We start from the raw sequence: 13,654 nt of genomic DNA, 5'->3' as shown, positions 1-13,654 counted from the left end.
TTCCTTCTGGAGCACCAGCTAAGGGTGCACACACATTTGATTCTTTCCAGCGGGATCCCCACCTTGTGCAGATCTGCAAGGGACATTGGCCATCCCCAAAGCCTGACCTCAGACAGAGATCAGCAGGACTAGAGCACAGAACTGAACAAAATCACCAGACCACTACATTGCAGTGAGAAGAGAAGCAAGCTGCGGGACTCCCACTCTTTTTTTTTTTTACTTTGCCCAACTGAACTTTCCTCTGGGAATACAACTGCTTAGGACAGCCGCTCCCCGACTTCCCTTGGGTGGGCCCTCCTGGAGATCCCTGCTGGACCACCCAGGGAAAGTTTCTCTGCCTGTGTCAACCCTACGAGTTTAAGTGTGTTTAATGTGAAAGAACCCCCAAAGGACAGGGTGGGTGGGAACGAGCAGGTGAGCAGCTCATTCTGCTGCGGGAATCAGTGAGAGGGCTGGGGCAGGGGGGTGGGGGCTCCACAGTGCAGCAAACGGACTCAAGGTGGAGGCAGATTCCAAATGCACCTGCACCCAGCACAGCAAACATCAAAGCGCACACCGCAAGAGAGCAAGCCTGGCTCTCAACTGCAGCCCCTGGCTTAGCTTACCAGCCAATAAATAAACAGAAAATTAGCATTCGGCTCTGATTGCCTCTCTCCTTTCAACTTAAAAAAAAGCTTTCCTGAATTTCAGAGCCCTCTGCTTTCACTCCTTTTTATCTGTTCGGTTATCCACAACCCCCACCTCCACCCAGGCCCCCACCACAAACACACCCCCAAACACATTCTAAACTAACACAGTTGTTCAACCACTGCTGCAAATTGATTCATCCCTGGAGCCAGATCACTGACCAGCACCTTTCAGGAGGCACCCGATTATTTCTAGCCTGCGTTTTTTTTTTCTTCCCCCATTTGCTCTTTTTAAAAGCTCTGCAAGTTCACTGGCCGATATTTAAAGTTTCCTCCTGTGATTTCTTCCCAGTCACATAAGCAGCACATCAGCAACCCCACCATCCTCCCCATCCGTAGCGTTCCCCTGCTTACATGTGGGCTCTCTTGTGTATGTGTGCAAGAATGTGCACGAAGCCAAGGAGCCCAGCACATTAACCGCGGACCTGACAGGAGAGGCAGACACATTTTTACTTATGCATATACATTCTCCCATTCCGGTAGCAGCCAGAATCGAATCAATATTCTCGCAGCCTGGTCGGGAGAATGAAGTCCCAGCCATGCTGTTTCAACGCTCTCTCCTCCACCTGCAAACCGCGCAGCAGAACCGACTCCGGGAGTCTGCGAATCATATTAAGCACACTGTACCATCCCTGGGTCTACCGTAGGCAAATCAATAGCAAGCTCTTACCTTGGAAGAGACACAGAGCAGCCAGCCCCGTGAAGATTGCCCAAGAGATAGAATTGTGCATTTTTGCCTGGATGGTTTTCATGATTTTTTTTCCTCTTCTTTTTCTTCTTTTTTGTCAGGTTGGGGTTTTTTTTTTCTTTCTTTCTTTCTTTTTCTTTTTTTTTTCCCTGATAGATTGCGTTGCTCTCAAGCTCCTAGGAGGAGATTTAAATCCACTGTTTTGCTGAAGGACACAAAAAGGAAGCGGAGGGTGCGAGAGAGTGTGACTTCTCCGTAATTATCTCCACTCATACTCTGGCACTGAGGCCCATTGTACAATCTGGCCCTGGACAGCCCTCCTACAAGCAGCAGTCATTGGTTCTAATCCAAGGATTGACAGAGCTACAACACACGCGCGCGGGCACACACACACACACACACACACACACACACACACACACTCAGGAATCATTTACTGGGCAAATCAGGCTAGCTGATTAAAGAGACAGGAGCCTGGAGAGATGGAATGATAAATGCCACTTTGCCTCTTTTATATTACTTTCATTTTTTAAACTTGACAGTCTCAGAGCCCCCAGCATCAGAAAATCCCTTTCCCCCTGGCATTCCCTGGCCTCCTGAACTCAGCTTCCTCTTGCACTGGAAAAATCCCATAGCCAGCAACGGCTTGCGGGAAATTTTAAAGGGATATTTTCATGCTCAGTGAAACTTACAAGGATGAGTCAAATTTCATTTGTTGGTTCCTATTTTCCTCTCCAATGGAAATATCATTCAGTGACAGATTTTTTTCCCTCTCCCTCTCATCAACCTTTCCATTTAGTTGCTTTGAAAATAATAAATAACTTTCTATTTTCTCCTCCTGTCACTCCTGTTTCAGAGTACCTATATCACTCCTATTTTTCATTTGCTTTCTTTATTTCCTAAGTCATCCGTGTACACTTAATACCATGAAAAGAGATTAAGTACAGGGGATTTGAGAAGGTCTTCAGACTGAATATAGAGAAATGTCTTCCAAAGAGAAATAAATCTACATGCACTAAAAAGAATAAAATATGTGCCTTGATGTGCAGCAAGACAGATTTAAGTTAGATGAACTGAAGAACTGTCTAAGTATAGACTTTGTATGCAGTTATTAAATGTCCTCAGAGAGTTATAGACATTCATCTCCTTGGTGATAGGTAAGAATAAAAATCAGCCAGAAGTCATTGAATGGATTCAATGACTTCTTAAGAGATAGAATTCTAAGTCCTGGGAAGCTGATGGTTCTCACTTTTGGCTTCCTCTTATGGGCAGCAAGTTGTATGATGTGAACAAAAATTCTGTAAAACTTGGCCCCTCACAGAACCTTCCCTAAATGATTCTGACAAATTCATACCCTGACTCTATTCAGCACACAGTTTTGAAATGTTCTTCGATACCCCTATGCAGCTATTTACTATTCTTTCTTTTTAATCCAAAAAATCTTATATATATATTATAAACTGCATAAATGGAGCACTTGTCTGTGTATATTCGTGGGCACAAGTCCTAGAGACTGTCCATCTTGGGTTGCAGGTGAATCTAGACAGCCCTCCTGAGTTGTGCAGCCCAGCTCACCTGATTGGGAGCTGTCCTGGAACCTGGAGACCTGGGTTCCAGTCCTTCCCCCATACACACTGAGGGGCCAGGTCAGGTCATTTTACCTCTGGGAACACTGGCCTCTTGTCTGTAACATTAAAGAAATGGAATAATTGCTAAGAGCTCTTTTAATTTTAAAGATGTTTTATGTTGTTTGATATTTCTTTTTTTTACCATTAAGTTCTAATTCATATGTCTATCAAAATGCCCTTGATATTGTAAGCTCCCAATGGACAAGAGCCTTATCTACAGATGAGTCGTTTTGTGCAGTGCTCAGCACAGTGACATGTGTAATTAAATGCTTTGGAAAGACTGTGACAGCAGATGATAACAGGGCAGTAGGGAGGGCAGAACGGCTTCCCTTTACCACTATCTCACTTCTCTCCAGACTGAAGATAAAGACCACAGCTCATTGATAAGTCTAAAGTCCCGACCTGGAAGAGGAAGGGACACGAACATCTGTCAGGGTCCCACAATAAATCCATACAGTTATCAATTTTTATTAAGCTCCCATATGTGTGTCAACAATAGGAATTAATCATCATAGCCAATTTTTATTGACCATTTGCTGTTTGTCAGTCATGACTGTGGTCAGTGCATTTTTCTCACCAAATCCCTACAACCTGGGAAGTGGAACTATCATTACGCCCCTTGCGTACGTGAGGATGTTGAGGCTCAGGAAAAAAAATTGTGCCCTGCTACCTAAGTCTTAAGGAACGCAGTCAGGATTAGAGTCTAAGTAGTTGTCTCTCAAATAATCCCAAAAAATAATATCCTAAGCTAATTGCTATGCTATGAAGGGACTCAAATATCTCTCCAATATTCTTACATACAATCTTTTTTGCTATTTTTATGAGATGAGAGATTACAAATTAATACACAGTATGAAACAACACATTTATTGGTACAGAAAAAAATATGCAAAACCCCGTAGATTGCTCTTAGTATTTTAATGGAGTTTCAAATGCTTTGTACATATAGCTAATTGTATCAGACAGCACCTAATAGATGGCCATTTTCCATGGCAGTTGTCTAAAGTTCTGTCGAGATGGTGGGAGTCATGATAGGCTTTGAGAGGGAGGGAGAAGGTATTAGATCCAAGGCACAGGGAAGAATATGGCAGCCAGAGGAGTCAGTAACTTAGGGTTGGAAATACACCAGGTAAATTTGTAGACCTAGAGATCTGCCTAGGCTCTTCAATCTAAACCTGCTGTGTTGCAATAAAATTTTTAAAAATCAAAATGAAATAAAACACACAGCGATATCTGACCCTAGTAGATGCTTTCCGCACACAGGCAGCATTGCCCTGCTGACACAGGACAGGCATCCTGAGGCGATGCTGGTTGTCACTGGGGTGGCTTCTCTTTTTTGTTGTTGTTGTTGTTGTTGTTGTTTTTAAATATATATGACAGTAGAGTATATTTTGACATACTATATATAGAGAGAGTATAACTTATTTTATAAAATAAAATATTTTATAAAATAAAATATAAAATAAGCTGGATTCCATTCTTGTGGTTGAACATGATGTGGAGTTACACTGGTTGTGTATTCATATGTGAATATAGGAAATTATATCCGATTCATTCTATTCTTCCCTATTCCCATTTCCCTGCCCTTTCCTTCATTCCCCTTTGTCCAATCCAATTAACTTCTATTCTGCCCCCACCCAAAATATATTAGCATCCCCATATCAGAGAGAACATTCTACCTTTTTTTTGTTTGTTTTTTGCGGAGGTGACTTATTTGACTTAGTACAATGGTCTCTAGATTTATCCATTTATGGTCAAAAAATCGTAAAGTCATTATTTTTATGGCTAAATAATTTTCCATTGTGTATATATCGCACATTTTCTTTATCCATTCGTCCATTGAAGGTCATCTAGGTTGGATCCATAGCTTAGCTATTGTGAATTGAACTTCTATGAACATTGATGAGGCTGCATTATTACTATAGTATATTGATTTTAAGTCTTTTAGGTAAATGCTGAGGAATGGGATACCTGGATCAAATAGTGGTTCCATTCCAAGTTTTCTGAGAAATCTCCATACTGCTTTCCAGAGTGGTTGCACCTATTTGCAGTCCCACCAGCAATGTATGAGTGAACCTTTTCCCTCACATCCTTGCCAACATTTACTGTTACTCGTATTCTTGGTAATTGCTGTTCTACTGAACTGAGATAGAATCTCAGGGTAGTTTTAATTTTCATTTCTCTAATTGGTAGAGATGTTGACCATTTTTTCATATATGTGTCGACCATTCATATTTCTTCTTCTGTGAAGTGTCTGTACAGTTCCTTTGCCCATTTATTGATGGTGTGGTTTCTTATCTGGCCAAGTGGACTAGAGCTGCATCTCCCTGGGTTCAAATCCCACTTCTGCCCACTAGAAGTCAAGAGACTTACTTGTGTCACCTCAAGTCCATGTCTGAAATGGGAATAGCAGTCACACCCCCATCCAACAATAACCGTGCATCAGAGCCACCAACAAATTTTCATTCATTTTATTATTTTCAACCAAATTGATGTGGCCTCCTATGTGTCACTGAGTGAAGCCTGTATACTTGGGCACTTAGCTTTCTGGAGGTAGGAGCTCCAGAATGGTGCATCCACTGAGGCAAAATACTCCCTCAGGGACGGCTGAACAAAAGTCCAGTTTGGCCTCTGAATGCTGCTCAGTGCTAAAGTATCCAGAGAGCGGTATCTCTTTCAGTGCTTGCGTTTACCACATTGAGTCAAATTTCCCAGTAGCCTTCTTGTTTCACAAAAGCATACAGGGAAGCAGGGAGCCTCCTAGAGAAGGATCCTCTTCTTCTCCTTGCTCAACATCACCAGAACAGGCCTGGGGCAGCTCCTTGCTGTAATCACAGATTGCAAAGCTGATTCTTGGCTATTTACAGAAGAATTTTTTTTTTTTTTCCAAACAGGCCTGTTCCTCACCTAGTGAAAAGGAAATCATCATCAGTGGAGCTGACTTTCTTCCTTTCCATTTTCCATTTGAGTCTCAGTATCTATCAGGCTTCGAAATGTGACTGTCTATTGCCGCAACTGTTCACACAGGGAGCAGCTTGGTCCTTCGTTGGGGGTGGCCCGTGACTAGAAGTGAGGGAATGACTGACTCAATGAAATGCTGATTGGGGAAGTTGTGATTGGAATGGGACACTTTGAAACTGCACTTCCTTACACTACAATCAGTGCTCCTTCCTTCTGATTCAGAACGCTCAAGTATATCTCCCCATCAGATCTGTGAGACTCACATTGCCCCTTGGGTTAACCAGATTCATGTTATGCACCATTTACTTCCCGGTTCATGGGTCAGCTATTTTGCAGGGGACCATGAACGGCCCTATGAAAAGAATTAACGTCATGGAAGGGACCTCGAATTCTAGGCCAAATGGCATTCTCTTGCCATCCACACGCCTTCAAGTTAAGAAAACTTTACTATAGAAATGATTTTAGCGTTTGCAGATAAAGAAGAAGGAAAGGGCATAAGAAATAAGAAATGGGAAGCAGATGAGGTCTTTAACTTCTGAGCAGAGGGCAGCCAGGATTGTATTTCATAAACCTTTCATCATTGGGTAGCTTAAGATTCTGCCCAGTGTGCGATGAGCTAGTACAAATAGGGATTGATTCTCTGTAAACTGGCCCCATGCACACCTGTCACCTTAGCCAACGACAGACAATAAGTCCAGTAAGGTCACTGTGGAACCTGGCTGCCCTGCTGTCCAAATCCCAGCTGAACCCTGACAGCAGCCCTGCAGCCCGAGAAGAAGGGATGAACAATCACATGCGCGTGGCGGGCCAGGCCCGGAGGACTGCGTGGATAATGCCACAGTGTGGAGGAGGAGGTGGGTGTGTGTGGTGTGCGTGAGGGAGGCAAGGAGGAGGGTGAAGGCAGTGTTTTTATTTCTCTCAGCTATTATGGGAAGAACTGCGGGAGCTTAAATCTAAAGAGCAGCGCTGAAATAATGTTCAGGACTTAACAAAAGCCGCTGCTCCGCTCCGCTGTCCGCCTGCTGTGGCCTGCCTCTGCGGAGGCTCTGTGCAGTGGGTGATCTCACATGCCCAGATGCCTGGACGAGCCCGGCCTCCAGGGAAACAGGGAGCCGGCCTGCCCTCTGCACATCGAGAGCTGAACCGGGTTCAGCTTTGACTTGCCATGTCACTTCAGAGAGGGCAACAGGATGGCAGGGAGGAGGCAGTCGCCTGTCTTTTAGCAGGTCTCTTCCTGGGAAGGGGCAGCCATGGCAGCCATGTTGGTAGTGGCACCCATGTGTGGTCTCTTTTGAGGGGAATAGAAGGGGTCTAGGTACACATCTTAGCTGAATTATGTGGGTCCATTTTCAGAATTTGACTTAGAGCAGCAAATTCCCTGATTTTATAATTAATTGGCCCAAACTGATATTCAAATGAAAGCATTACAGCACACAGATCAAGGACACAGAGATTTAAGTTCAAAGTTCAACACAAGTATAATTTTCAGTGTTTTCCAGCTGAGCTATAGGCACAGTCATATGGCCTTAATTTCTATAAGTCAATATGCTTCAAAAAGAAGCATCATGATAGAACAGTATAATGGAAATATTTAAGATTTAAAATAATCTTGAGTCTAACTCTCTTCATAAGCTTCAATTGTGCTCAATATTTTCATCTCATCTCTTTGCATCTCATCCTTAAAGTAGGAATCATAACATCTACTTCACTACCTAACAGTTGTGAGTTCATCAACAGGAATCCTCTGTACATCCTGAGACAATGCGTAGCACACACATGTGTTGGTTTCTCGTCTTTGTAATCAGCTTGCCTGAAAGAATGAATGAGTATTCTGGTTACTGGACTTTCAACAAGAACTTTTCAGATAAGTTGCTGCCAAGAAGCAGTTTTAGAGTTTAGATCTGAAATGTTCCCCAAAGCCCTGTGTGTTGAAAGCTTGGTCCCCAGGGCAGTGATGTTCTTGGGAAGAAATCTGATCATAAGAGCTCTGACCTCATCAATATGTTAATCCACTGATGGATTGAGCTCATCAATGGGTTAATCCTTTGATGGATTAATAATTTTGAAGCATTATTGGAACGGGGGCAGGGCGGCTAGTTGGAGAAAGTAGATCACTGGAGGTATGTCCTGGAAGGGCATAATATCTTACCCCTGTTCTCTCTCCTCTCTCTCTCTCTCTCTCTCTCTCTCTCTCTCTCTCTCTCTCTCTCTCTCCCCCCCCCGCCCCCTTCATTCCTATCCCCATCCCTCTTTTCCCTCTGCTTTCCCGCTGCCATGAGGTATGTAATATTATTCATCAGGAGGGCAATGACAGGGTAAAGAGTCAGAAACAAATGTGGAACTCAGGAAGAATCAGAACGATACAATATAAGGGGATGTGTGTGAGCCTATGGGTTCAAGAATACTGGTGGTTCATGTAGGTTGGTCTTAAAGCAGAGCATCTTGAATATCTGAGAGATTTGAACTGGTTTTGAGAATCATCGCTACTCTTGTTTCTGAGCAAGAAAATTAAAGCAACAAAAATTGATATTTCTGGAGGTTAAAAAGGAGGCATGCACAGTGAATCAAGTCATTCCGCAGAGAAGCCTTCTCTGGTCCTCTGAACTTGGACCATCGCTCACCCTGTGCTTCCTCTTATTGTATTTTGTAGATGGTGGAGAAAGGGCTTAGCTTCATTGGTTCCTGAGCTTCATTGGTTCTCACACCTGTGAGAAACTCTGGCACACGTAGGCCCTGGCAACCTCTTCTTGGCAGTCTGATGCCCACCAGGCTGTTGATTAAAGCATAGACTAATTGGGAGATTCAATTTCAGACTCAGAGCAAGGTGGGAGTATCTTGGGATACGCAGGGAAGGGGATGTGTGCATATGTTGAGCAGGAGATTCAGCCCATTTGACAACAAGTTGTCACTCCTCTACTGTTCACTTCTCTAGAGGTGCATATCTACTTTGAAAATTTTATGGGGAGGATAGTCTGGTTAAGAAAATGTCTATATCTTTTGGCCTCATACTGTCTTCATATAATCTAAAAACACACTGAACTCTACTAGCTGGGTTTGGAGAAAGTCTCTGAGATAAGCTGAGTTTGAGAAGCCTCCTGTCAGTATCTCACACCATCATTTTACACTGAGAAGTGGTGTCCAGGGAAGAAGAAGCAGAAATGGGAATAAAATCAACTCACCTGGTTCTTGTCCCAGGTTGTTTATTTTATTCCAGAATGATTCTCAGTTCAAACCTTGATTAAAAATCCACTTCTGAAGACTTCTTTCTATCCACAAGAAACCCACTCTGGCTTATTTTATTACCCAAACATGTATTCTTTGTGATTGAAAGCTCTAAGTCTTTAAAAATGTGGGCGTACATGAAGGGGATGCACCCATCAGGCCGCTGTGTATGGATGAACACTCAGGGTGAAAGGGAGTCAGGTCTTTGACAAAGCCTGGGTCATAAAAGAAAGGATATTAGTGAAACCTGAAGACCTGGGGTGGGAGGTGTGGGGGAAAGGGAGAAGAAGAGGCGTGTGGAGACCTGAGAGTCAGCGTCCACAGGAACAGCTGACTTGGCCTTCCTTGATTCTGACTATTGCTTTCCAGAGAGGAGAAGGGAGGTGGTGGCCAGAGGGCAATGGTGCTCTTACACCTAACTTGTGCTGCCCAACATCCGCTACCATGATGACTCTTCTGGGGGGAGGAGACAAGATTCTTTAAGAGGGTAACAGTGGAGCCTCTGTGGGGAGCTCAGCGATAGCTATTCATCATAGACATTTCGCTGATTTTAACCCACGGTAAGATATAGAAGAGACATATAAAGGCTTAAAATCAAATCATGTGTCATACTGAAGAATAATGGTAATTTCGACTAGGAGTATGTATATATTTTTAATTTCTGAGTGAATTAAGTGCCTATAAAAGGTGTCAAATTGGCAGCCTAGAAAGCTGGAGCCCTTGATTTATGCCAGCAAAGAAGAGACGGTTGCCTGAATCCTGTCTGAGTGCTCTGAGCTACCCACCCGTAGACTCTGACCTTTATCTCACTAAGAATTGGGATCCATTGTCCTCTGAGGAGTCCCCTCCCACCACTTGGCAGGGACTTTAGATAAGGATCCTATCAGGGACAAATAAGGAAAACTGAGGTCCATGGGAAATGCGGTATTCAGTGACCACCTCTTATGGACCAATCCACAACACAGGCACATATGCATCTTTCTCAAAGTTGTATTTTTGATGTACATTTGCATATTCTATTTCATAATCTCATGAAATATTTGTTCAACAACGCTTATTACTTTCATTTTTCGTTTCAGACTGAAGCACAGAAAACAACAGCATAGGAGAGTGACAGGACTGAAAATGGGACAAAGATTTCCTGACATGTCATGAAAACCAGCTCCCAGTCAAGCCACGGAGGTGGGACTGGAACCCAGGTATCCTAATGCCTACCCATTCTCCACTGTTCAATTGATCCTCATTATCTAACACAGAGCAAAACAGGAAAAAAAGAAAATACACACTGATAAGGTAATGACAATGATTAAAAAAACGCTAATAAAAATAACATCTTATGAAAGAAGACCTGGGGTGGGAGGTGTGGGGAAAAGGGAGAAAAGAGTCTCCAAGGAGAGAGCTAGAAGCCTGGAGGCAGAACAGCTTAGTGTGGTGGTGGAGCTGAGGTGGAGCTGACCTCTACCCCTGAGTTCCCACTTACATGCCGCTTCTATTTACATGATACTTAAGCTGTCTGAGCCTCCAATGCCCCATTAGGACCTGGGGGAGGAGAAACAAATGTCACCAAACTGCATACACTGCTGTGTAAATCTATTGGCTCTTAGTAGGCTCACGGTTATGTTGGGTCTCCACTAGAGAAGCAGTATCTTTTCAATCTGATGGTTGTGGGAGGGTTTTTTGTTTGTTTGTTTGTTTGTTTGTTTTTTTAAGGAAATGAAAGGCTGATTTTACATTGCAATTTTGATTTTTATTGGCTCTCACTTTTGATTTCTTTTCATTTTTGTTTGCTCTCTCTCTTGTTTGTTTTAACTAAGAGTTGGTTCTTGGTTTAAAGGAAGAGATAGGCTTCACTATATCTTTATTGTACTTAATCCACACAACTGTTTTGGAGGTGGTGTATATATTATTAAAATATTGAAATACATTAAAATTGGCTAAAACATGGGAGACATGATCATCTCAGGTGGACTCTTGGTTCCTATATCAAAATTATTTGAAAAAGAGGTCTCTTCATGAAAGAAGGCGACATTCTGGGGTCCTCAAACTTGCTTCCTCTGTTAACAAACGGTGCACACATACAGACATGGTTCATGCCTTCTCTAGCCATCCAGAAATACCATCATTCAGTTGCAAAGGCTTCTATGGGGAAAAGTGGCTTTAACAAGTATGTTCGTGTTTGATGTTATTAGAAATGAAATGTCTGTAGAAATGTCACTGCACAAGTAAAGCAGTTACATGGGGCAAAGAGGTGTGATTCTCAATAAAGACCAAAAGTCCGGTCTCTCACACACGAACACACACGCATTCTATCCCTTTCTCCTCCACTTATGTGTTCTCTATTTACCATAGCAGTTCAATCAACACCACGTGACAGTGCTGAAAACTCAATGAGGAATTTCATGTTTACATTGGTCATTATAGTACGCCACACTCACCTTGTTCTCCCTCATCTTTCCGAGAAGAAAAATAGACAAAAATGACAAAAGAGTCCTGGTGTCATCAAGGAAGAAGGGACACTCAGCCCTTGTGCTGTGATAACTAATTCCTGATGACATCCTCAGGCATTCAAAAATGCAGAATGCTTTTATGTCCTTCAAATATAACACAGAACTTTGTTATGTTTCTGTGTCCAGGTAAAGGGACTTAAAACGCATATTCATAAAATTTGTTTTTAATTTTTAAAAGTTTTTTATTTGTTCTTTTTAGTTATACATGACAGTAGAATGTATTTTCCCATATCATACATACATGGAAGATAACTTTCCATTCCTGTGGTTATACATGATGTGGAGTTACACTGGTCATGTATTCACATATGAACACAGGAAAGTTATGTCTAATTCCTTCTACTGTCTTTTCCCATTCACAAACCCCCTCCCCTTCTACCGTTTCCCACTATCCAATGCCATGAACTCCATTTCTCAATCCCCTTAACTCCTTGTGAGCCAGTTACCACATATTAGAGAGAACACACAGCCTTTGTTTTTTGTTTGTTTGTTTTGTTTTTTTGTTTTTTTGCAATTGGCTTATTTCACTTAGCATGGTAGTCTCCAGTTCCATCCATTTACTGGCAAATGCCATAATTTCATTCTTTTTTATGGTTGAGTAATATTCTATTGTGTATATGTACCATATTTTCCTTTTTCATTCACCTGTTGAAGGGCATCTAGGTTGAATCCATAGCTAAGCTCTTGTGAATTGAGCTGCTATGAACATTGATATGGCCACATCACTATAGTGTGCTGATTTTAAGTCCTTTGGGTAAATGCTGAGGAATGGGATAATTCTGTCAAATGGTGGTTCCATTCCAAGTTTTCTGAAGAATCTCCATACTGCTTTTTAGAGTGGTTGCACCTATTTGCAGTCCCACTAGCAGTGTATGAGTGTACATTTTCCCTTCATCCTCATCAACATTTACTATTACTTGTATTCTTGGTAATTGCTGTTTGGACTGGACTGAGATAGAATCTCAGTGTAGTTTTAATTTGCATTTCTCTAATTGGTAGAGATTTTGAACAATTTTTCATATATGTGTTGACCATTAACATTTCTTCTTCTGTGAAGTGTCCGTTCAGTTGTTTTGCCCAGATTAGATGATGATGATTGGTGTTAAGTTTTGGGGTTCTTTTTTATCCTAGAGATTAATGTTCTTTCTAAGGTGCAGGTGGCAAATATTTTCTCCCATTCTGTAGGCTCTCTCTTCATGTTCTTGATTGTTTCCTTTGCTCTAAAGAAGCTTTTTAGTTTGATACAAATCCAATTGATTGATTCTTGATTTTACTTCTTGTGCTTTAGAAGTCTTGATGTGGAATTCAGTTCCTAAGCCAATGTAATAGAGATTTGAGCCTACTTTTTCTTCTAGTAGGCATAAGGTCTCTGGTCTAATTCCTATGTCCTTTATCCACTTTGAATTAAGTTTTGTGCAGGGAAAGATGGGGGTCTAATTTCATTTTATGACATATGGATTTCCAGTTTTTCCGGTACCATTTATTTAAGAGACTATCTTTTCTCCAATGGATGTTTATGATGCCTTGTCTAGTATGAGATAACTGTATTTATGTAGGCTTGTCTGTCTTCTATTCTGTACCATTGGTTTTCATGTCTGTTTTGGTGCCAATACCATGCCATTTTTGTTACTATTGCTCTGTAGTATAATTTAAGGTCTGGTATCCTATCACCTATCCTATCATCTATCCTAACATAATATTTATTGTGCTCCAGTTGTGGTCACTGTGTTCAGACATTCTGATAGACCGTGTCTCATGTAAAGATAGTAACAATGCATTTCACCAAGCAGGTGAACACTGTATATTTATTCATTCATTGGATTAATGGTCCAATGCACATTTAGAATCTACAGTGAGACAGACCCTTTCCAAGTAATATAGATACAACTATTAGTAATTTTTTTCCTAAAGATGCTCATAGGGAAACTGACCAGCAGGTATAAGTGTAGTGGTTATTGAATT

The 13,654-nt window shown here is 41.9% G+C and overlaps 1 protein-coding gene across 6 annotated transcripts in view; it reads right to left on the bottom strand.

The window, feature by feature from the left end:
* Positions 1 to 1,731, bottom strand: part of Ntm (neurotrimin) — a 943,571-nt gene extending 941,840 nt beyond the window's left edge. For 2 of the 6 annotated variants that reach the window (XM_040285559.2, XM_005330720.4), the window contains exon 1: positions 1,357 to 1,729. In XM_040285559.2, the coding sequence (XP_040141493.1) occupies positions 1,357 to 1,438 (82 nt within the window). In that variant the 5' untranslated portion in view covers positions 1,439 to 1,729. Of the gene's footprint in view, positions 1 to 1,356 lie in introns of all 6 variants that reach the window. The other 4 variants (XM_078047338.1, XM_021730122.3, XM_078047341.1 and 1 more) reach the window with 4 other exon arrangements.
* Positions 1,732 to 13,654: the final 11,923 nt, after the last annotated feature.

The sequence above is a fragment of the Ictidomys tridecemlineatus genome, chromosome 4 (genome assembly GCF_052094955.1).
Source record: "Ictidomys tridecemlineatus isolate mIctTri1 chromosome 4, mIctTri1.hap1, whole genome shotgun sequence".
Taxonomy (NCBI): domain Eukaryota; kingdom Metazoa; phylum Chordata; class Mammalia; order Rodentia; family Sciuridae; genus Ictidomys; species Ictidomys tridecemlineatus.
This window is presented reverse-complemented; position numbering and strand designations above follow the sequence as displayed.